The sequence below is a fragment of the Leiobunum rupestre genome, chromosome 2 (genome assembly GCF_980474605.1).
Source record: "Leiobunum rupestre chromosome 2, qqLeiRupe1.1.hap1, whole genome shotgun sequence".
In the NCBI taxonomy this organism is placed as follows: Eukaryota; Metazoa; Arthropoda; class Arachnida; order Opiliones; family Sclerosomatidae; genus Leiobunum; species Leiobunum rupestre.
The window spans coordinates 13,698,843-13,724,523 of NC_143385.1; the positions used below are offsets into that span (position 1 = coordinate 13,698,843).

General features: G+C 37.0%; 1 protein-coding gene and 1 long non-coding RNA gene across 2 annotated transcripts; both read right to left on the bottom strand.

The window, feature by feature from the left end:
* Positions 1-1,381: 1,381 nt before the first annotated feature.
* Positions 1,382-15,622, bottom strand: LOC149956166 (bile acid-sensitive ion channel-like). Its single transcript, XM_090164647.1, has 5 exons — positions 15,568-15,622; positions 8,923-8,989; positions 8,789-8,850; positions 2,600-2,675; positions 1,382-1,577 (listed from the first exon to the last, which is right to left on the bottom strand). The coding sequence occupies exons 1-5, from the start codon at positions 15,606-15,608 to the stop codon at positions 1,446-1,448; spliced, it is 378 nt and encodes a 125-aa protein (XP_090020773.1). The 5' UTR covers positions 15,609-15,622; the 3' UTR covers positions 1,382-1,445.
* Positions 15,623-15,742: 120 nt separating this feature from the next.
* Positions 15,743-17,530, bottom strand: LOC149956167 (uncharacterized). The gene is made up of 3 exons (XR_016478440.1): positions 17,447-17,530; positions 15,925-16,008; positions 15,743-15,855 (listed from the first exon to the last, which is right to left on the bottom strand). It is a non-coding gene; the product is annotated as an uncharacterized LOC149956167 (long non-coding RNA).
* Positions 17,531-25,681: the final 8,151 nt, after the last annotated feature.

The window sequence follows — 25,681 nt, forward strand, 5'->3', positions numbered from 1 at the left end:
GCAGAGGACAATCCAAAAATCAAACAGCTGAGGGTTTAAATGTCAAGCAGCCTAAGGTAGGCATTACATTTTCGATTCGTTGATAACAAACTAAAATAGTGTGTTATTGTTGTTTCTATTTCAAAAGATTGATAAAATAATTCTTAGTAGACCAATTTAAGAGCATCAGTAAGCTTATTGTCATTTACATTTTAGTAAGGGTTATGTTAAAATAAAGTCCTTGCGCGCTTTAGCTAACGAGTTTTCAATATTAAATATACTCCTTTTAACACCCTATTTTATTTTAGATTCCGATACAAAAAAAGAAATTGGTACGAAAAACAAATGGCGATTTCAATGAAAAGGATGTTGATAATTCTGTTGATTGTGTCGATTTTGGCGAATTGCGGCTAGGCCAAGGATGACAAGGATGAAAAAGAGAAATCGAAAGGTTCCGGGGGCGGAGGTGCAGCCAGCAAAGCTAAGGGTCTTGCGTGCCAAATGATGTCCAAGTTCTTAGGAGGAAAGTAGTCTTGTCAAAAGGAAAACAAAATGTTAAGAGATAAAGAATCTTCAAAACAACATTTTTTTCATGTTATTTTAATATAGACCAGGATAACGAAATTTTTATAACACTAAGATCTAAATATACAATGAACTCTTAGGTATATTGAATAATTTAAAGACAAAATAATAATTTAAAAATCCTCGTTCGACATAGGAGGTAGAATTTTACTCAAAGATCATGCATTTGAAATTGTGGCAGTGGATCTATAAGCCAAATAAAAGTAATTGTCAAAAATCAAAGTTCTATGCTACCCCTGTTTTTTTTTTCTAAATTTTAAGGGACTTTCAATTTGGTAATACTGCTAAGAAAGTATTCTGTCTCATAAAGTTCGAATAGAATGACGATTTAATATCCGACGAATTTTTTCTAATAAATAAAAATATATATACCCTCCAAATTTGTTATGAGAAAAAGAGAAAATCATGGTATTTGTGTCTTTAAAATAAAAACACTTATTTAACTATTTATTATACCTAATCACGGCAAATCACGGCAGTGGTAAATTACGATTAGATTTTGTCATAGAGTATATTTGACAAAGGGATGATATAAAAAATATTGTCTTGGCAATTACCTATCAAATAATTTTCACTTTTTTAATAAATTTACGTTGTTACTGATAGTGAGAGTGCGAAAATCAAGGTGAAACTTTTTATTACGGAAAACATTATTGTTTTTATAAACCCGTTATAGCATCGCAATGTAGGGAATTTCGTATTTCGAAATGTTTCAAGGCGTGTAATTTCAGCTAACAAAAGGGAAGGTCACATATTCAGTGGATAAAAAATGTATTTTCTTTATATGGCAAGTGAAGCATCTTTAATCAACGATGTTGGTTTTTTGGGCTGATTGGCGTAGATAGAAAAATGCATTCCATTGCAGTATCAAATATGGTATATTAGTTCCTTTTTCTTCGTATGAGGAAATGAATCAAAAGTATCAAAGTTTCGAAGCATTCAAAGATCGCCATCAAGGATATGCCCAGCCACAGTCCTAACTGGCCTCCCAATTGGCTAAACAGCTCCGAATTCTAAAAGGAAATATATTTAAACACTTCTTTTAGTTTCAACTGTATTCAAAACACTTTAACTAATTTAACTAGCTTGATCTCGAAACTCTAACTAGTTATTCAGGCCCTTTTATCGTAAACCTCGTAACCACCCCGTGATTAACCTCTGAAACCTCGTTACACCCCACTTCTTGGGGTTTTTGGTGTTTCTGTTTGGCCATTAGATTATTTGGGGACTAAATTTGCGTATTTTAAATTAATGAATTAAAAGGCTCTAACGTTAAATTAAATAACATGGTACCTATATGCTTTGTTGGAATGACCCTTAATTGCTACTATCATGAGCCCTTGTAGATGTAAGCTTTTAACTTAATGTAAAGTTAATTTCTAGAGAAACCTAGAAATCGTCGTTCTTCCGCGGCACACTCTCGCTTGACACCAGATTTCAAGACGAATTTCTCTAAATTTAATTGATCAAATCTGGCAATAAATCTGGGTCTTATGGTCTAGTGTGAATGTGGCTTCTGATAAATATTTTATTGAGCTTTATATCGAAGCAATCGATTTTTTCAGCTTGCTAAATTTTTAGTGTGTTTAGCCACGATTTTCCAAGATGTCGAAAATTCCACCAACGATTGAATGTGGTAAAGCTCACCGTGTAAAAAGCCAAATTTCAGAACGCTTTCAATTTATTCGTAGTCAAGAGTTTCGGCATTATTGAGATTCCGCTTTTAACACTCCGATAGAGCGAAAATTGACATGGGTTTATATTAAAAAACTAAATTTGTTGAAGTTTTATGACACACCATTTGTCCAAAAAGTAAGTTCATGATTTAATAAAAATGAAAACATTTTCGACCGACCACCAACATCATTTTATTCCGAGACCAAAGCTTATCTTTCTTCGTGTTGTTTTGCCATGTAAGAGAATATAAGTTCTTAACCACTATCCTATCTATTTACTTCTTCTTCTTGCATTGACAACACCGTAAATCTTGTGATAGGCTTATTAAGATATATTATGAACTTCGGTTAGTACTAACCTCATACTGTGGAATTTGTCTGTAAACAGTAGTTTCCAAGGTTTTAAAGTAAATCTTGACTTTTACTGTATTACGCCTGCACGAAAAAATAGTTCGATGTTTAAAATCCACAATTAACAGTTTTTTTTAGAAAATCGTATTATTAGGTTTAATATTTAAAATTTTTAACGTCATGAAAGCATATATTGCCGAAGTACTGCGATTTGAGTTTTATTAAAATAAGGGCTTCACCGTGCTCGGATTTTCGGGTCAGGTAGGTTAAGTAAGTACCCCGAATCGATATATTTTTTGGACTTCTTAGAAAGATTTAGAGGCGCTTAATTATATCCTAAAAATATCAGAATATGGAGATTCGGGCTTCACACCATTTGGTAGTGGCCGTGCCAGGATTTTCTGGTCAGGTAGGTTAAGTAAGTACCCCGAATCGATATATTTTTAGGACTTCTTAGAAAGATTTAGAGGCGCTTAATTATATCCTAAAAATATCAGAATATGGAGATTCGGGCTTCACACCATTTGGTAGTGGCCGTGCCAGGATTTTCTGGTCAGGTAGGTTAAGTAAGTACCCCGAATCGATATATTTTTAGGACTTCTTAGAAAGATTTAGAGGCGCTTAATTATATCCTAAAAATATCAGAATATGGAGATTCGGGCTTCACACCATTTGGTAGTGGCCGTGCCAGGATTTTCTGGTCAGGTAGGTTAAGTAAGTACCCCGAATCGATATATTTTTAGGACTTCTTAGAAAGATTTAGAGGCGCTTAATTATATCCTAAAAATATCAGAATATGGAGATTCGGGCTTCACACCATTTGGTAGTGGCCGTGCCAGGATTTTCTGGTCAGGTAGGTTAAGTAAGTACCCCGAATCGATATATTTTTAGGACTTCTTAGAAAGATTTAGAGGCGCTTAATTATATCCTAAAAATATCAGAATATGGAGATTCGGGCTTCACACCATTTGGTAGTGGCCGTGCCAGGATTTTCTGGTCAGGTAGGTTAAGTAAGTACCCCGAATCGATATATTTTTAGGACTTCTTAGAAAGATTTAGAGGCGCTTAATTATATCCTAAAAATATCAGAATATGGAGATTCGGGCTTCACACCATTTGGTAGTGGCCGTGCCAGGATTTTCTGGTCAGGTAGGTTAAGTAAGTACCCCGAATCGATATATTTTTAGGACTTCTTAGAAAGATTTAGAGGCGCTTAATTATATCCTAAAAATATCAGAATATGGAGATTCGGGCTTCACACCATTTGGTAGTGTCCGTGCCAGGATTTTCTGGTCAGCTAGGTTAAGTAAGTACCCCGAATCGATATATTTTTTGGACTTCCTAGAAAGATTTAGAGGCGTTTAATTATATCCTAAAAATATCAGAATATGGAGATTCGGGCTTCACACCATTTGGTAGTGGCCGTGCCAGGATTTTCTGGTCAGGTAGGTTAAGTAAGTACCCCGAATCGATATATTTTTTGGACTTCTTAGAAAGATTTAGAGGCGCTTAATTATATTCTAAAAATATCAGAATATGGAGATTCGGGCTTCACACCATTTGGTAGTGGCCGTGCCAGGATTTTCTGGTCAGGTAGGTTAAGTAAGTACCCCGAATCGATATATTTTTTGGACTTCCTAGAAAGATTTAGAGGCGTTTAATTATATCCTAAAAGTATCAGAATATGGAGATTCGGGCTTCACACCATTTGGTAGTGGCCGTACCAGGATTTTCTGGTCAGGTAGGTTAAGTAAGTACCCCGAATCGATATATTTTTTGGACTTCTTAGAAAGATTTAGAGGCGCTTAATTATATTCTAAAAATATCAGAATATGGAGATTCGGGCTTCACACCATTTGGTAGTGGCCGTGCCAGGATTTTCTGGTCAGGTAGGTTAAGTAAGTACCCCGAATCGATATATTTTTAGGACTTCTTAGAAAGATTTAGAGGCGCTTAATTATATCCTAAAAATATCAGAATATGGAGATTCGGGCTTCACACCATTTGGTAGTGGCCGTGCCAGGATTTTCTGGTCAGGTAGGTTAAGTAAGTACCCCGAATCGATATATTTTTAGGACTTCTTAGAAAGATTTAGAGGCGCTTAATTATATCCTAAAAATATCAGAATATGGAGATTCGGGCTTCACACCATTTGGTAGTGGCCGTGCCAGGATTTTCTGGTCAGGTAGGTTAAGTAAGTACCCCGAATCGATATATTTTTAGGACTTCTTAGAAAGATTTAGAGGCGCTTAATTATATCCTAAAAATATCAGAATATGGAGATTCGGGCTTCACACCATTTGGTAGTGGCCGTGCCAGGATTTTCTGGTCAGGTAGGTTAAGTAAGTACCCCGAATCGATATATTTTTAGGACTTCTTAGAAAGATTTAGAGGCGCTTAATTATATCCTAAAAATATCAGAATATGGAGATTCGGGCTTCACACCATTTGGTAGTGGCCGTGCCAGGATTTTCTGGTCAGGTAGGTTAAGTAAGTACCCCGAATCGATATATTTTTTGGACTTCCTAGAAAGATTTAGAGGCGTTTAATTATATCCTAAAAATATCAGAATATGGAGATTCGGGCTTCACACCATTTGGTAGTGGCCGTGCCAGGATTTTCTGGTCAGGTAGGTTAAGTAAGTACCCCGAATCGATATATTTTTTGGACTTCTTAGAAAGATTTAGAGGCGCTTAATTATATTCTAAAAATATCAGAATATGGAGATTCGGGCTTCACACCATTTGGTAGTGGCCGTGCCAGGATTTTCTGGTCAGGTAGGTTAAGTAAGTACCCCGAATCGATATATTTTTTGGACTTCCTAGAAAGATTTAGAGGCGTTTAATTATATCCTAAAAGTATCAGAATATGGAGATTCGGGCTTCACACCATTTGGTAGTGGCCGTACCAGGATTTTCTGGTCAGGTAGGTTAAGTAAGTACCCCGAATCGATATATTTTTTGGACTTCTTAGAAAGATTTAGAGGCGCTTAATTATATTCTAAAAATATCAGAATATGGAGATTCGGGCTTCACACCATTTGGTAGTGGCCGTGCCAGGATTTTCTGGTCAGGTAGGTTAAGTAAGTACCCCGAATCGATATATTTTTTGGACTTCTTAGAAAGATTTAGAGGCGCTTAATTATATTCTAAAAATATCAGAATATGGAGATTCGGGCTTCACACCATTTGGTAGTGGCCGTGCCAGGATTTTCTGGTCAGGTAGGTTAAGTAAGTACCCCGAATCGATATATTTTTAGGACTTCTTAGAAAGATTTAGAGGCGCTTAATTATATCCTAAAAATATCAGAATATGGAGATTCGGGCTTCACACCATTTGGTAGTGTCCGTGCCAGGATTTTCTGGTCAGGTAGGTTAAGTAAGTACCCCGAATCGATATATTTTTTGGACTTCCTAGAAAGATTTAGAGGCGATTAATTATATCCTAAAAATATCAGAATATGGAGATTCGGGCTTCACACCATTTGGTAGTGGCCGTGCCAGGATTTTCTGGTCAGGTAGGTTAAGTAAGTACCCCGAATCGATATATTTTTTGGACTTCCTAGAAAGATTTAGAGGCGTTTAATTATATCCTAAAAATATCAGAATATGGAGATTCGGGCTTCACACCATTTGGTAATGTCCGTGCCAGGATTTTCTGGTCAGGTAGGTTAAGTAAGTACCCCGAATCGATATATTTTTTGGACTTCTTAGAAAGATTTAGAGGCGCTTAATTATATTCTAAAAATATCAGAATATAGAGATTCGTTCTCAAATTTCTACGCTCCCAATAATAAATTTCGATAGAATTTAAATGGGAATTACTCCAAATAATTTCGCAAACCTGAAATCTTTGTTTCCCATTTAAAATGTTACGATAGGCCATGGCATATCTAGCCTAGCCCCGTCGCCAGCACTGCATTTCGTCTCATAGTACACCGTTGCCTACGTTATTATCGTAATTATAATTATTATAATTATTATAATAATAACGTATAGGTAACGATTACACGTAAGCGAAATTGAACTAACTTTTGAACATAATTAGAACTAGGGAAGTACCAGGTAATGGCTGATCTGAAATCCTATACCGATGTAAAATGTGAGCGTCTAAAAGTGCGCTGTGTAGGCATATTTATTTATTTACAAACCATATATATATATATAGAAAATCACAACAACGAATTTCAACACCGTATTTTGAAAAATCAAGGGGTGCCTGCTAAGATGCGACTTTTTAGCGCAAACCAAAACCGTTTTGAGATATGAATACTTATCTCACAGATTATAAACCTGTGCTAATTTTAATTTGTTTCAGGGTTAAAAACAGTTTGCTTCGGTTCGATGTCGAGGGGTAAGACACTCTTCGAACTCGGTGTACAATACCTTTGACAGTGCTAAATGGAACTCGCGAACTCTTGAAAATATGTACCTTTAACAGTGCTAAATGCACGAACTCGGTCATGGAGGAAGAGAGAGGAGGCTTTATAAATAACCTTTTTACCCCGGGAGCTTGATGCCAACTCCCACAGGGTAGGAGAGTGGGGGCTTACAAAAAAGGGGATCAGCACCCGTTGGTTTTCGTGTCGTCTCACGCGTTCCCTATTTGGCGCCCTCTTTGAGTGTTTAGGCGTACTCGGAGAAATTTCACAACGGGCAACAATTTCAACAAAAAAGAGGGAGCTAACTATAGAACGCGCAGCCAGGCCGTGAGACTTGACAGGTGCTGATCCCCTTTTTTGTCAGCCACCACTCTCCTACCCTGAGGGAGTTGGCATCAAGCTCCCGGGGTAAAAAGGTTATTCATAAAGCCTCCTCTCTCTTCCTCCACCCCTGTAGCAAATCAGAGTCGGGCCGACGTAGGCTTTTGTACTTAAATGGCAAAGTCGGCCGACCGTCGGCGAGATAGACTTTTGAAGGTCCAATTGTCCTAGGGGTAAATGAGTCGGCCGACGGTCGGCCGACCCTAAAGGTTTCATCCCATACGACTGTAAACCAACTGAAACTGGCTACAAAACCGACTTAGAAACAACGTTGGCCCGACTTTACACACGCCCGAATTGCCGACCCTCTAACCAGAAAACCGACTGTAAATATACCCTGTAGCAAATTAGAATCGGGCCGACGTCGGCAAAAGGTAGACCTAAGAACCGACCCCGAAACGACGTTATCCCGACTTAGAATGTACTGTATAATTACGACGAAACGACTTACTTTTTGATATTCTATGTGACTGAAAATAACCAATTAAAACCGTAAATACAGCTATATATAAAGTCCCATGAACGGGAGTGAAACAATGAGTTTATTTCCGGCAATCAGAAAGCTCTTGAATCTGGAGTACAGAGTTCTATAGTTTCTTGGGGTTTAATAACAATAACGAATGAATATTCATTAATAATATCTTAGCCTAACATATTTAGGTAAACGAATGTAACCTACTTGAGCTGAGAGATTTTTAATACGGAAACATTCTCAGATTGAATATATAATCTTTTAAAAAAAAATATAATACAGAAAGGAAGTTATTTTAAAAATATTTCAATTTGTTTTATTAATTCGCCAAAGTTTCACAGTTTTGAACGATTAATTGGCAAATAAATGTTGGATATAAGTCGGCCGTTGCTCGGGCTATAAATGTGTCATGTCTTTTGCAAGTCATGACAGCTATTACAATTCAAGGTCGGCGATTTGACTCTAAATAGTTCCAATGATAAGACTCTTAGAGTCGGCTAGTGGTTCAAAATGCTAGGTCGCTATGCCAACTTTAAAAGCGACCGAAAACGTACTCACGAGGAATTCTCAAAAACGTTTAGGACTATTAGAGTCCGTATTTGGACCAGGACCGAAAGGCGACTTTTCGACCAAAGCCCAACCTTAAATCGACTCTTTGTCTTTTAAATTTAAGGTCTATTTTAAGTCGGATAATGGTCGGCATACCGACCATAAATAGTCCCAAACAAGGATTTACGGTTTTAGTGTCGAAAAACGTTCGGACGTTTTTAGGTCGGTATTTGGTCGTCGGCTATAAAGCGACTTTTCGACCGCACCCCGACCCTAAAACGACTTCATGTGCTACAGGGGCATGACTCGGTGTACAGATTATCTGAGACTGTCTTACTCCTCCTTCGATGTGGATTCGCGAAAGATAACCTAGTTAACATTTTACTCGAAGAATAGTGAAAATGACACACGTACCTATTTTCGTTATAGACTAGTTCACGGTCTTTTCCGGTGTACCAATTCCTTCTAATAGACGTCTATAAACGTTTCAGTAATGGTAAGAGACTGATCAATACAAGATAAATATATTAACTTCTAAAACCACTTACGTAATCAATAAATTGCTTTTCGGGGGGCCATCTAGAAAAGGATATGGTTTCTTCGAAGTAAGGTTTTCTAAATAAAACCACAAAATAGACAATTTAACTGGCTGGTTTTCACCCTCCAAACCATTTCAATTTCATCACATTAGCCGCTGCCCTAATCGCGCGCGCCACAGTAAGGACACCGAAACCCGTTTTGGGCAGTGCCGTGTTTCCGCCTAGGCCAACCTAGGCCGTGGCCTAGGGGCCCATCCTTGGAAGGGGCCCTTCGGTGACCGTAATTACTGTATTCAAAGGCATAAATTTATAATATCAATCGTAATTCATATTGAAGAAATTCCTAGGTAGAAGATTTTGTTTTAAAATTACCAAAATTTCTGCCTGGCAGTTTACGGACGCAGCCTTAAATCGCAATGTGGCATAATTATCGCATATTTAGTCGACGATTGTTGGAAATTCAGGCACAGCCTAGCTGCCTAGTTCCAGGGATAAGAGACGAGTAAATGCAGCGCGTGAAAAGGGGGCCCAGGATCTCTAAGTCCGGCCCTGGTTTTGGGGTAAAGCCAATTATTCTGTAGTAACAAAATGGTGGTAAAAAAATAATAATAATCATCATCTAGGCTAATACCCAAGTCATCGAGCGACTTTTACTGAAAGCCCTTCATGCCACGCGAGCTAACAGCTCCCTACACGTAGGGTGGGGGGTATAGCAAGACTCGTAGAATCCACCATGGACTGACTAAAATTGTGCTGGAAATGTAAAACAATTTAACTCGTAAAGCAATACCAGGTAAAGTTACGAGCAGTATAAAGGCATATCAGTATCAGATAATCTGGAAATTTTAGACCAATTATTAATTGCATATGCCATATTCACAAAAACAAAACTAAGAAGTTGAAGATGTTCCCGAGTTTCAAATTTTTAATAATAATGGAAAAGGAAGCTCTGCCTACCTCTCAACAGTAAAATTACAATACAGGGTGTTTCAAAAGGTTATGCAAAAAATTTAAGGCGTTGAAGGGGGTGAGTTGAGAAGTATGCCTGTCTTTGTCCCATTTCCCTACGACGAGTTAAAAGAGCGCCAGAGGGCTTCAAAGTGTGGCCTACTAGCCCCTGGAAGTAGGCTGCAACACAAACAAAACCAACTGAACATAACGGGCAACCCGTGGTCGACCTACTTCGTTTGCAACGAACCAGTCGCAGAGAAGTTCAAGTAAAAAATTGAGTAACGTACCCAGAATGTGCCTGTCTCACGTAATCGACATTCGTTCTTTTTATTTATATACCCCCGTACCGTTATTGACAATGGATATTGGTAATCGTCCGTGAGACCGGGATGCGCCGGTTCGGGTACCTTTCCTGGTTGAGACGTTGAGCAGCCGAAGCATTGATATCCACTAATCCATACACGAAATGAATATCCGCCAGTTATTCCTAAGTTAACTCCATTGTTGCAGTTGGAAAGTGGTGAGAAATCGCGTTCCATCACGACATTAAATACTGTTTAAGTTTACTTTTTTATGCTGGTTACCTCGATTTGTTTACCAAGTCCTTTTTTACCTATCACACGAACCCAAACCTCAATGTTCGCATTTTACTACTGCTTGGTTTTGCGCTTGTTGTAGCCTACTTCCAGGGGCTTGTAGGCCACACTTTGAAGCTCTCTGGCGCTCTTTTAACCATACGTGGGAAAAATAGGTGACCTTCACCCTCCACCCCTCAGCCCTCTTTAGCAAAGTTTTTCACTCCGGCAGTGGCCCCTCCTCCCTCCGGAGTGATAGTCTCGACTCCGTCAGTTGCACCTTCATCCCTCCGGAGTGCTAATCTCAACTCTGGCAGTTGGCCCTCCTTCCTCCGGAGTGATAGTCTCGACTCCGTCAGTTGCACCTTCATCCCTCCGGAGTGCTAATCTCAACTCTGGCAGTTTGACACTGTTATTTCGAAGAGCGAAAGCACAGAGGACAGTAATGAAAAATGTATTACAAGGGCGAAGGGCAATCGATATAGGGGGCATTTTGGTTTCGGACTTTTGAAGGAGGTAATTTTTTTGGTACCATTGCGCTGAAGGATGATTAACGGAGGGAACTATTTTCCTACGGACAGTGGCGTACCTAGACCCTTAGTCGCCCGGGACGGATCACGAATTTTCCGCCCCTCCCAATTTCCAAAATGTTTATGTGTCCTGCGTTACAGCAAAAGATCAAAAATACTAAGCGTATTCATTCTGTCCAAAGGAACAAGAAGCTAGTAGCAACGGTCTCACTACGAGAAAAGACTAAACCTTAACCTAGCCAGCAGGAGGCCATACATGGGACAACCTCCGGAGGGCTTTGCGGGCCTCATTGAAGTTAACCTTATCCCCCCAGTCGTCTGACGTTCCCCCCGGAGGTTTTCCCACGTATGCGTGAGGTGGGTGCAAAGGGTGTAGTCGCACACGGCCCCGTGCTGCTCAAGAACTTTAGGGGCCCCAGCGAAATCGAAGATTTTTAATGTTTTTCTGTCTATAGCTGAATAAACAATATTGTTAAAAGACGGCGCTACTAACTAATCCACCAGTTTCAAATTGGCGCGTGGTATACCATTGCAAATTCGTTCTAGTTACCTTCTGATTTCTATGGTTAGGCCCGAATTTTTCCGGATGATTTCACGGAAGTTTTTATTTTTTTAAATAAATTGAAATAAAATAATTAAATCGAAGGAAAATCGGAATTATACTTAATTTTGGAAGCGGAATAGACTGAAAGTAGGTTATTTTACCATTTCATTATCCCTTTAATTACTGAACGAAATATAAACGTTGTTTATGTTGGGTAAAAACTGCTAAAACAAGGGGTAGGAACTTTTATGAAGTCTCGAGCCTAGCAAATGCACTTTGCAACAGCCCCACAAAAGTTCAAGCCAGCCCTGACGTTAACCATTACTAAAAACACGCAATTTTTTTCTTGAATGAATAATTCCCCCCTCCCCCTACCCTAGAAAATGCCGCCCGGGGCGGACCGTCCCAGCCTGGGTACGCCAATGCCTATGGAGGGGCAAAAGATATAGGGTAGTACTTTTGTTCCAGATTCTGAAGGGCAAAAGGCATAGTAGAGACCTCCGCTTTGAAAAATTTAAAAAATTTAAAATTCAAAACCAAAAAATTAGATCTAAATTGACAAATGAAAATAATTTTATGTTATTTTGATGAATTTTGGTCAATTTGATCAAAATTTGGACCCTTAGAAATGCACAGATTCTCATGTTATTTTCAATGGTAAAATTTACATATTGTGTTGTCAAAAACATTTTCGGTTGACATGAAAAAACTAATGCCCATTGCAACTTTTCACTTCGTGAAATTTCATGTTACAATAAGGTCTACATACCCACCTTGTCTCAACCAAATCGGTGTATTCTCCTTGTAAGAAGTAAACTCAAGTAGAAATACTAATTGTACATATTCTGGCAAGGGCGAAGCGACAGTTCCCGCCCCCCTTAAGGCCCTCACTAAGCGTTGCCTCCTGTATTATAGGTGGGGTGGAGGAGTGTTTAGCACTCTTTCCTTGCAGCAAGAGGAGCCGGGTTACTAAAATAATGGCCGTCGGTTTATCAGACGTAGAGCTAATTATACGACGGTATTATCGGCATTTGGGATTCGATGACGTCAAATATTACGTAGGGTATGGATGACGCCATATCTGTGAAACAAACCGTTAGTGAAGAAATAGAGCTAGTGGCATACTTATGAGTAATTATGTTACATATGGTAATAGTTAGTGTAGGGAGCTGTCGGCCACCACCTTCCTACGCATTGTAACCCGGCCACCGGTAAATAAGGCATTAAAAGTCGCAAGCTGACTAGGGCCTGTGGTGGTGCCTAGGGTATTAGCCTAGAAAATTATTATTTTAAAAATATATAAATGAATAGCTCCCCTCAACTTCAAGGCTCACTCCGGTTGCGGAGGTCTACGGGTGCCCATACGTGGACAAAACTCCGGAGGGAACGTCGGAGGGCATTACATTAATTTCAATGAGGCCCACAGAAGTCCTCCGGAGGTGTTCCCATGTATGCGGGTGCCTCGCTTCGCCACTGTATTCTGTATAAATATATACCCTTTAAAGGGGGGTTGAGGTTCTAGCTTCGGAGGTTTGGGATCTTATTACGGACGGCACACCTATGCACCGGAGGGCTGAGGGTCTTATTAGCACACCTTTGCTCCGGAGGGCTGAGGGTCTGCCTACGGGGGGGTAACACAGGTGCTCCGGAGGGCTGAGAGTCTGCCAACGGAGGGTACACAGGTACTCCAGAGGGCTGAGGATCTGCCTACGGAGGGTACACCTTGGCTTCGGTTTCTTCAAACGGTACAAGTACCACCTGGTTTCTTCAAACGGTATAAGTACCACCTGGTTTCTTCAAACGGTACAAGTACTACCTGGTTTCTTCAAACGGTACAAGTACCACCTGGTTTCTTCAAACGGTACAAGTACCACCTGGTTTCTTCAAACGGTACAAGTACCACCTGGTTTCTTCAAACGGTACAAGTACCACCTGGTTTCTTCAAACGGTACAAGTACCACCTGGTTTCTTCAACAGTACAAGTACCACCTGGTTTCTTCAACAGTACAAGTACGGATGCCCACCCTCTCGAGACATTTATCTTTGACTCCAGGCCCTAGGCTAGGATAGAGTCTTTAATTTTCTGGTCTGCAGATCTTCAAGACCAGTTCAGCCACTTTAGCGCGACACCTGCTTTATTAATTTGGTGGGTGTTCAGTATTTAAAACTTTAGAAAGTTCTTATGTCTCCACAGACTTCGTTTTCGTAACCCAATATTTAAGGGGAATGTGTCAAAGTACATATATCTTATTTCATTTCTAGCCTTTCTAATGGGAATTCAAAATCTAAGTTATGACGTATTCAAGTCTATGTTATTTTCTTTGAGCCGAAGAATATTGAATTTAGATCTAGCATTATTACCCGACTTAAACGATATATTTGAAATAAATTTAGTCGAGTAATACAGAATTTGGATAATTGCATATTTTTTGTTGTTCGTTTAAATTAGCATTCTTTCTATTTGATTTGAAAAATATTTTTGATTAATTAATGACGGTAAAATTTGTTAAAAAATAAGATGTTTTCTTTTCTCGGAAATATGTTCAATTTCTTTCTATTACGAACCTATAATCTGTTTGGTTATTTCTAAAAAATAAAATAACAGTTACAAAATTAAATAGCTAAACCAAGAATGTATTTATTTATTCTCAGGGAGAATGAATATGTCTAGACGATCGACGGACACGTTGAGGCCCTAACCCCCTCACGCTAAGGAGGGGGGGAGAAAAAGGAGGCGGTCTTATTTTTTGTGTCCTCGCAGCAGCGTTAATCGCGTCGGAAAACGTAATTTTTAAGAACCAATGAGATTGCAGTATTATTTGATTTTATTAAAGCGGAGGAGCATACCGGGGGGCACAACGGGTGGAATTAGAGAAACGCTAAAAATAATCTCAACATATTCATTCTCCCTGAGAATAAATAAATACATTCTTGGCTAAACCTCTTCGTGGTTTTTCGGGTAAAATATATTTTCGAAAACAGGCAATGATAAACTTATTATGTTTAAAAAACCAGTTAGTTTTATAAACTTAAAAACTTAATCAGCTAAACTATATGAAATTTAATTGAACTAAAATGTCATCGGAGAAACGTGCGAGAGATTTATTCGGAAAATTATCTGTAAATTGTCCGATTATTTATAGTTCACTGAATTTTTCGATCGAAATGATCAGAAAACCCCGAGCCCTAATCTTAATCGAACTAATTAACTCCCGAAACGTTCTTACAGCACCCTTATTTGGTTGGAGTTGTCGAAGAATATCAATCGTATTTTAAATTATTCTTTCATGATTAAAATGATTAACTCGTGATTAAAATTATTTAATAGTCTTGAAAGGATTAAATCGTAATTGAAATGATCACACTGTGATTAAAATTGGTAAATCGAAATAAAATGATTTAATCGTTATTATTCAATATTAAATCATTGTTAAATATTAAATATTAAATCATTATTAAATATTTAATCATAATTCAATATTTAATAATTATTTAAAATTTAATCATAATTCAATATTTAATAATTATTTAAAATTTAATCATAATTCAATATTTAATAATTATTTAAAATTTAATCATAATTCAATATTTAATTATTATTAAATGTTTAATCAATTTTAAATATTAAATCATTTTTAAATTTTAAATCATTATTCAATATTTAATCATTATTAAATATTAAAAATTATTAAATATTAAAACATTATTAAATATTAAATCATTATTAAATATTAAAACCTTATTAAATATTAAATTATTATTCAATATTTAATCATTATTCAATATTTAATCATTATTCAATATTTAATCATTATTCAATATTTAATCATTATTCAATATTTAATCATTATTCAATATTTAATCATTATTCAATATTTAATCATTATTCAATATTTAATCATTATTCAATATTTTATCATTATTCAATATTTAATCATTATTCAATATTTCATCATTATTCAATATTTAATCATTATTCAATATTTAATCATTGATCGTGTCTATTAGGGTACCCTAAAGGATTGTGGCCCTCCCCTGGGCGAAATATACAAACTCGCAAGGTAGTGGGCAGAAGCAAACAGTCTCATCTTTCATTTCCGGAAGATAATTTTCTATTTCTTTAAGACAACACACTACATGAAAGAAAAACATAAAAAAGTCAATGTTTGAACTCAATAGCGACCCATCTCGAATTTTCGATTATAAAATTTCAAATGTAATACTGACAATCTTGTTCCAAATTTAGACTGCATACGCGGATATTGTCGGGACTCGACTCAGTCGGGCTGCTGCAATTGCACTTGGCCATGACATTATTTTGATAACACGTTCTTAAGCATTTCTAAGATAAATTAACAAAAAGCTTATCTTTTAATTGAGAAAGATTTTATATATTAACATCAATACTCACATCGTAGGTGTTGTTGTGCTCCGGGTTGGCAGTGTAATTGTGGCACATATCTTTATAAGGCGCTGGTAGCCTTTGCACCAAGCCCTTAATGACAACATTACATTATCAAAATTAGTGTCCGGAATTAAATTCCATGACATTTCCAGGTGTTCCCTGACCAAATTGACAAATTTCCCTGACCATTTTTATAGAATAAATTAATGTTTTGAGGTAAAAATCTTGAAAAATATTGATTACAAATTTTTAATACATCTTTCAAAAATTTATTTGTCGGATTTTTTCTTGGGGTCATTTTAAATTTCCCTTACTTTTTTGGACCATTTTAAAATTCCTTGACTATTCTCTGAGCATGTGGAACCATTTTCAAATTCCCTGATTTTTCCCTGACCTTTTAGAAACATTTTTAAATTCCCTGACTTTTACGGCCCCCACCACCAATTTCGCTAAAACTAAACAAAAAGTTGTTTGTACTTTTTGCATTTTAAGTAAGATTTCCCCAAACATTTTACACAGAGCTCGGGTTAGACTTAGTGACTTCAGACTGATTTTAATTTATTTTCGATACTAATGAAATAAATTATTATTGCAATATTCATATAAACTCTGTGAAAGTATTGTTAATACTTAGATATTTATTAGCTAGTATTTTATGATAAACAATCTTTACTTGATACACTACTGTGGCTGTCAATGAAATGTTTAGCCTTAGTTCACAAGGTATAAACCTATCTATAAACTGTTAAACATCATCGAAACCGTACTAAACAGTGGCGTCACCAGGATTTCAAAACTGGCAGCGCTTACGCGATAAGCACTGGTCAGGGTGTCCCATTAAGTGATATGGGAGAGAGGGGCCCTCCCCAAAGGGTTTGGAAAGTTGAAGCTGACTAGGAAAAATGAAGTTTTTGATGAGCATTTTAAAGAAAGCATTTTAAAGAAACTTTTCGCCAAGTGAATTGGAAAAATTCTAAATTTTAGGAGGCGCTTTTCGGAACTTTTAGGTGGCGCTTCAGTAATGTTACAGGTGGCTCAAGCGCCACTCGTGCTAAATATTTCGTTATTTTAAATATTTAAATCCTCTCCTTTTATTATAATTAAGTAAACGAAATGCTTTTATACTTTAAACATTTGAAATGAAAAATTTAACAATATCACTTGGACTAATTTTAATCCGCCGTGTTTTGTAAATACTTACACCATAGAGTTAGACAAATAAAAGATTCTTCAGGACAGCTATCCTTTTTAGCGTTTCCCCAACGTAACCCTCGACTACTAGCGCCACCTTTCGAAAAAATGGTGAAAGTGTAGAATCAATTAATTACGTCACTTTGGGTACAACTTACGTCACAGATAATTTTTAAGCCGACGAATACCGACCGGAAAAACCAGCCGGATATTGTACCAAATTCCGGTGCATCCCCTTCCCCACCCCAACCTTTAGGGGGCCCAGGGAAACCTGTCTGGCAAACCCCGTGTACGGTACGCCACTGTGATACTTATTGACATAAATATTGATCTGTACCTTTTTCAAGCCAATGGAAACTTCGAATCCCGGCGCCACATTGACTCCGTCGTTGTCGTGATTCGGTGCATTGCCAAATTCGTGGATTATCACCCGGGCACCGATACCTTTGGCACTCTTAGTGTATTGATCTTTATCCACGTTTAAGATTAGGTGCAAACCTGAAATAAGATTTATACAAATGTCCAAATCATTCGACTGAAAACCGTTGGCGTAAATAGCGCCCCCGCAGACCCCTCGGGGCGGAGGGGGCCCCGAGAAGTAGGGGGCCCCCAAACATTTATGATTAAAATCAGTGCTATTTGAAAGGGCCCCGAGTCGTTTTTCGCGGAGGGGCCCCCGGAGTTCCTAGTTACGCCACTGACTGAAAACTATTAATACATTTTAAAACCCGGTCTTCATAATTGTTACCACTCTTTCTCAAATTAAGAGTTCAAACATCTTTAAAATCCGGCTTTGTAACAGCAGCTGTTAAAATTTTTAAGTATTTTCAATACCCTTGAGAAACGTGAAATCTAAATTAAAAGGTAACCGTCGATATTAATTAGGAGAGGGCGAAAAATCATTTCGATTTAGGAGGATCAAATTTGGTGTAAATAGGATTTAGGTTTAAAGTTGAACTTTTGTAAGGTTATAATACAACTTCCCCTTTTTCTGAGTCAATGATTAGTTCAAGATGAATCAACATTCAATTCCGAATGTTGCTTTCCCTTTCCGCCCCGCCCCCCGTTGCGAAATAGATTTATTTGTATTATATACCGTAATATTGGACAATATATATACTTCAACACTTTTAGTAAACGATTTAGTTACCTTAAAGGTAGTATAACCCTACGTGTTTGGTAGGGTGCACTAAGCTTACTCAAAAATCCACACGAGGCGCTACGGTGAAATAGTAGGATGATTTCCAGATAAAACCTCTATAGCACGCTGTTAATGACGTATACTTTATACTAAAAATCTACTTGTATATTTGGGTTTAAGGTCATAACCCTACTGATTTCCCCGTTATATTTTTAAACAAAAGCATCGTACGTAGTGAATTAACTATATCTCAATGATTACGTAAATAGTTAAGTCATAAACGTGCTATATTTTGAAATATATTTTCTTCTTGTAGTTTTCCCTAACTATCTATTAAATATCGACTTGATCTGCATTCAGTATGAACATTCGTGGTAAAAATTTCTTATTTATTATCCCATAAACACTCCTATGAATTATATCCTCAGCTCCTGGGAGGAATGGAAAACTTTTTCCCCTAAATTCCGAAAAATCTTATCTTACCAGATTCCATTCCGACGCTTTTCGTGGTTAGAGGAGTGTCTGATCCCTTTTCACCCTTAAAAGTGTAACAATTTCCTAAATCGAGCGCGGAAAATTCGCTTGAGAAATTTCTGGAATATAATTTAGGTTAATCGTTAAAAGCGGACTTTCGATTATTCAAACATAGCTTTTCATACCAGGAAACTAAACAATATATGTAAACACTTGGTATGTCTAAACTTCTAAAGATCCATCGCCTGCATGTCGCGAAAGCGGCTCGAGAAATTGATTAACTGGATGAAGTCGCTAATAAAATGCGCCGTTGAAAGAAAATGAACAGTCACTCAAAGTACCAGAAATTGAATTTAAAAAATAATGATTAGTTGTCACGTTGAAGATTTTGGAGAATTTGTCATGTTCTTTGGGAAACCGAAAATCGCGTGTTTAGATGGTCAAAAAAAGCATATAAGATAAGCCAAAATCTCCGCTGTAGATCACGCCCGTTTCTATGAAAATCATCACACTTTTCCTTAGACATTCCAAGTGTTCAATATTTAGTTTTCTGTTCCTGCGAATCACTTACTCATCGAAGCATCGCCTGCCATTAAATTTGCATTCTTTGATGAAGTCGTGGTATTCATGACCGATCGTCTCTCTAAAATCCTCCGGAAGTTCGGAATACCCGAGGACATAACGCAGATCGTCCAACCAATATGGACATTTATCTGACTTTAAAGGACATTACAAAAAATCATTACGGAGTTGCCGGAAGGTCCGATCGTGCAAAGACTTGGGAATTTCTGAACCCGATTTTTTAGTAGGTACAAAACTTAAAACACCGTTTTTTTAATAAATTTCGAACAAGCATTGCACAGAGGACGAAAGTATGAAAACGCACTTCAGTCATCTCTATATTCGTTGCAGATAATAGTTTATATATTCCCGAGTTAAAATTTAATTTATTTCTTTGCACTATCCTTAAAGTTTACCTGCACCCAAAATTAAAATTTAATATTTTATTAGATTATGTATAGTTGTCAACTCTGTCAAAATTTCATAATAAAATATTAATTATTTTATAAGTTATTCCAAATAGAAATTGTGAATTTTAGCAGACAAACTTCCACTTTCAATTGACCCGAAAACACGAAATCCTGAATGTATGTAAGCCAAACAAAATCTATTTTACTCAAATCGCCAAATTGGTAGATCATGATTACGTATGGCAACGTTGGCTACACCCTAGAAATTAAAAAGCCAAATTTCCAGGACAAGTTATGCCGCGTTGTACGATGAAAACATACTAAACTGTAAGAAATAGAGGGCTCTGATTACCGTATCATGGTTTAAAATACCAGTGGATGAAACTATCTTTACCCCATCTGTATGAAAGAAACATTTCTACCAGGGAATAATTATTTCACGGTTAGCGCTGCTGTAGTCTAAATGAGTACATTAGCGACACGAATTAAATCTTATTTACATTCGGGCCCGCTAAATTAAATAGCATCTGTGACCTCAGTGATACTATAAATTAAGTCACGCGCACTTTTAAAAACGGAATTAATTTCTATAGAAGGTGCTATAAGGAGATGCACCGAAAAAATAGGAGACAGTGCAGGTAGACTTTAAATTTAATTGCTACATTGGCTAGAGCATCATTAGGATCTTTCTGACCAGGCTACCATTGACCAGTGATTGTACGTGGCGATTTTGGAAAATTATTCCCATGTTACTACTGTCATCCTCCTGCCTGGTAGATTACTTTACTCCTTTTCAGAATGTAAGGGAGCGGATCTTGTCAGAATTTAAATATGTAAATTCGGAACCTTACTCTTCTTGTGAATTTCGAATTATGCCCTTATATAAAATCTCTGGGAAAAAGTTGTCAAATAATGAATCTATTGGATGGGTTTTCATTATTATTAGTGTTAAGGAGCTCCGAATTAGGTAATCAGAATTCCGGCCAAGACCTAATCGTCACATAGCGTGACTTCTGACACTAAAAGCATATTGTCCGAAAAGTGCCGATAGCATTACAGCCGGGAAACTAAGTACTGTAGGGGGTATTTCATCCTACCTGAGCAACACTTAGTTTAAGTGACGAATATCTTTAGGCAGCAAAAGAATTACCCTGATTATGGCCAACGGTAAGTTGAAAAATTCACTCAAATAAATAAGAATTTCTATCCCAATAAAAGTCCAAGAAAGTTTTTCATCGAACATTAAAGCTGAGTCCTATGATTCTAAATAAGAAACCAGAAAACCGCTTCTCCGATATATATCCTTTTCTTAAGAAAGCGAATTACTATTGGCATAGTTCACTTTGCCGGCAACCGTTCATTTCCCGATACAAAACTTGGATGCCAGTAATATACAAGGTGTTTCCAAAGGTTATGGAAAAAATTAAGGAGTTGTATTGGGTGAGTTGAGAAGTATGCCTGTTTTTTCCCCATTTTCCTACGATGAGTTAAAAGAGCGCCAGAGAGCTTCAAAGTGTGATCTACTAGCCCCTGGAAGTGGGCTGCAAGCAAAAGGGAAATGCGATTTCAGGGGTACGATAAATTTGCGAATGCGTGGGAATTGAGATAAATAACAAAAACAAATGAGTAAATAAGAAATGTGCAATGAGTTTAATTAAACACAGATGATCAAAGTAGGAAAATGAAATACTATTTAAGTTTACTTTTTTACGCTGGTTACCTCGTTTTGTTTACCAAGTCCTTTTTTACCTATCACACGAACCCAAACCTCAATGTTCGCATTCCCCTGTTGCTTGGTTTTGCGCTTGTTGCAGCCTACTTCCCGGGGCTAGTAGTCCACACTTTGAAGCTCTCTGGCGCTATTTTAACTCATAGTAGGAAAATGGATAATAACAGGCATACTTCTCAACTCACCCCCTACAACTCCATAAACGTTTTGCATAACCTTATGAAACGCCTTGTATAATAAATATAAAAAACTGGATGACCTTTTCCTTTTCTTCGTAGGCATATTTAGATTCACTGTCCGTCCAACGTTTTCCAGCTTCTCTGTGAAACTGATCGTAGTAATCAATGCACGCGTAGAAGCGAAAGTCGTCTTGGAGACACTCAATTCCGAACTTCTTATCAGATGCCCTTGTTCAAAAAAAAACATTTCATTGAAATATGTGAGCATTACTCAGAAGAGCTTTTAAAAATACGGCATTTGGCCTTTTACCCGAGATGACCAGCTGGAACGATCTCATATCTATGCTCAACCCAATCTCACTCTCAAACCGAATACTTATTTTACAATTGTAAAACGTCATATAGTTTTAGAAATGTTTGATGTGACTTATGCAACTTTAATTGCATATCAAATTTTCTATTTCAATGTTCCATCTGTTATAAATAGAAAAACAGGAAATAGTTTGCGTAAACCGACTTTATCGTTTCATTGGTAATTTCTCTGTCAAATCTAAATACGCATTAGCATAAATGTAGCAAGAAATTGGCCATAAACGGTTATTATTGTAATTAAAGTAATTATAAAATTAAGATCAGTGTGAAATCGATAAGTTACTGGAATTCATGCTATCAAGAATTAATTTATTTCAACTTAGAGATAATTGCTATGTTGAGGCGATTTTTGTGTTGCTCCAATTCAGTGTGGAAAAAATACCACTTTTTTCGAATATTGTGCATACCATTGGCAAATAATGGTTAGTAATGGTAAATAAGGTAAATTGTGGTAAGTATTGGGTTGGAATTCATAAAAAATACGGAATATATCAACTTTAAAAGATCTTGAACTTAATTTTCATTACTCTACAAGTCTGTTCTAAATCTTAAAGACTTAGTCACAGAGACCTGCCACTTTAATAATAACCAGCTAGGCTAATACCCAAGGCTGGAGGTGTGAAACTGATGGTTAAACGGATTTTTACCGGACCTGTTCGGTTTCGCCTTTCCATAATAACTTGCTGCGGTTAACGGTGGTAAGTGTAGGGAGCTGTGGGCTCGCGTGTACTGAAAGGCTAGCCACCACCAAATAAAAGGGGGATCGCCCCAAATCGAATGACTAGCACTTGAGGTCAAGGGACCTAATAAAGTTGAAGCCTAAACGCCTTTTGGTAGTTAATCCACCACTGCAGACCTGTATACCTCATCAGTTTCCAAAAACTGGACTCTTTCAACACGATCGAAACCGGTAAGGTTTCCCCCCACCCCTTTCCCTGAAGTGCCAGAGGAGAAATGTTGACCCTGATGCCCTCGCATCGTCTCAACTTAGTCCTTTTCCCTATGTATAAATAAAACATTCTTGGTGCTGTATTGAAATACAAATTTATGTTGAGAAGAACGAGCTTAAAGCTTTATGGATTTGCGGAATAAGTTTGTTCTTTTAAGATAATTTTATTTAAATTGACCTTTTCATTATATAATAAGCTAGGCTAATACCCAAGGCCTTTAAACAGGTGGCCGGGTTTTCACTATAAGAACTAACATTAGAAAAAAGTTGGTGAAATTATAATTTTACTAAATTGTTTCTAGCCTAGAAGTTCCGATGTTACGTCTATATTTTTTTATAAAAACATCAAGACACAAATGGTTGAAATGTAAGTATATCCAGTACTTGGAATATTGGGTCGTCCGTCTGCTAGCTCTGGCGATTTCTGTTTTACACATTTTTCTAACAGACTATTGTTAGCACATTATCACGGTGAGAGCCTCGAAACGAAATCCAGGGATTGTAGCATTGAGCGTACCTGTTTAAATTACAAACGGTGATAGCGGGGAATTCCGTGAATCCTTTATCTTCGATGTCCAGGGTGACCACGACGGGGTATGAAAAGTAGCTCAAGAGAAAGCTGTGGCATTGGATGGCGCCTCCGATGGCTCCGAGCAGGAGCACGACCAACCACAATCCGAGATGAATCCAATTGGCTTCTTGTCTACTCAAATATACATTCCAAAGGTTAGATCTTGCCACAATTTCCTAAAAGCCCAAACCAGGAGCTTTGTTCGGACAGGTGAACGTAATTCTGGTTTTTAGAGCAGCTCGTTCACCGGGATAATATGTCATTATATTTTTTTACGACATCTAAACGAGTGCCCCGAACTACATAAGTTAAAGATATTGTATTAAAAAAATTTGAACAATTTTGTCTTATTCATTATTTGAAATAATAGTCTAAGCAGAACTTATGAAATATTAAAGCAACTGTCGGCTCTATCATTGCCACCTGCATTATGAAAAGGCCCCTGCTATAGGGCCATGGTTCGCCATTAAAAAAATTAGTTAATTTGAAAAAGTAAGTGATATTTTTGCTGTCAATTGTCATACTATTGTTAATATGTTACTTATGGTATTAGCTATATTAATTTGGATCTTAGTATACGTAGATGATATGTAATAAGACTATGTATAAGAAATCTGTTTTCTTTAAAATTATAGTTTTGTGAAAAACCAATTTAACGTTTTCATTTATTTGAGAAATTATATAGGTAACCTCGATTCTATTTCATTTTCATCGTGAAATTGTCTGAGCATTCGATGAAATTATAAAGGTTTACCGTTGATCACATGATTATAGGTAAGACCAACACCAAATGCATTAGAAAAACATAAATAAAAGTGGAGTTGCCATGTTTTCGAAATAAGGTAATGTTTTCCAAATATTGTTAAGTAAAACGCTTAAAGATATGCGCAATAAAAGTCAATAGATAGGTTAATCATATCCTCGAAAACAGAACGGGACAACCTGTAGGACGGTTGACTGTATCCCATAAAGCTACGGTTACACTCTTACAAGTGTCCCTTCAATTTTTTAGTGCGGGCATTTAAAAAAATCAATAACAGAATGGTTTAAAATAAAATTGATAAAAAATATATAAAATGAAGCCTACCCTAAACGTGAGACGGCGTATATAGATGATCTCTGAATCAAAATTTTGAAGTACGCTTTGAACTCTTTTTGGTCTTCGTTGCGGTTGTTCTCAACGGAAGAGCCCTTTTTCAAACATTTAACTTCAGCGGACTCATTTGTTTTCAAATCTCCTCCGACGATCTCGTCGGCATTTCGATTTTCCACCGAATAAATATCCATAGAAACTCAACAGATGCAACCTTTGAAAGTGCGGTCTTTCGATTTGCACGAATTGAAGTCCGTCATTAACGCAACAAACTAATCATGTCAAAGCCTCGCGACAAAGAAAACCATTTACATCGGACATGCAGTTCGTAGAACTAAAAAGTAAAATAAGCTAGTGAAACGCAAAATGGTTTTGGCGAATACCGTTCTAATATTTCCCAAAGGGATGGTGCTCGTTCTAATTTGGTTAATGGCCGGCGATTTGGTCGCGCCCTAGCTGGGCAAACTATAATTGCGAGTCTAATGAACGTGTAAATGGGATAATATTAGTAGTTGATAAACAAACACACATTATTTCGATGTAGTCCACATTAAAATATTGAACAAATTACAAAAGTCCATTTAAATACTCTAAATGTTCTTGGCAATAATACAAAATCCCAAAGAGATATGGAGGAATAGTGCTTTGTGACATGTCATTTTTAAAAGACCAGCGTCATTAAAAATTGATTTTTCTAACTTTTATATGAAAAGCTACTAGTCTTTCATTATTAAAGTGAACATTTAATAATTATTCGACCCACAACTCATTTAAAAGTAAATCACTAAAATTAAATAACTTTTCGGGCTTTTTTTAATATAAATATTGTACATTTTACACGTTTTTAGCTTATGAAATATTAATGGCCTTAGCAAATCAAAAATGAAGCAAACTCGTTTTTTTTAATTGGAATCAATTATTGACAAGCCAGGGTTGTTTGGTCTAACCAATATATCCTATAGCTCTCGTTGTAAAATTAAGCACTCGATCTAATGCTTAATTCTGGGTTTAATCCATAAAATACTATCAGTAAAATATTTGACAAACGTGCCAAACTATTCTTGGTGAAATTATAAGCGAATCGTAAATGAAA

Bases quoted from the DNA above. Each gene is read 5' to 3' on its own strand.
- LOC149956166 (XM_090164647.1), bottom strand. From the start codon at position 15,608: ATGAAAGATGAGACTGTTTGCTTCTGCCCACTACCTTGCGA. The intron at 8,990-15,567 runs GTTTGTATATTT...GGTTTTATTTAG, and splicing joins TTCTGCCCACTACCTTGCGA to AAAACCTTACTTCGAAGAAA. The intron at 1,578-2,599 runs GTTAGTACTAAC...ATTTCCTTTTAG, and splicing joins GACAAATTCCACAGTATGAG to AATTCGGAGCTGTTTAGCCA.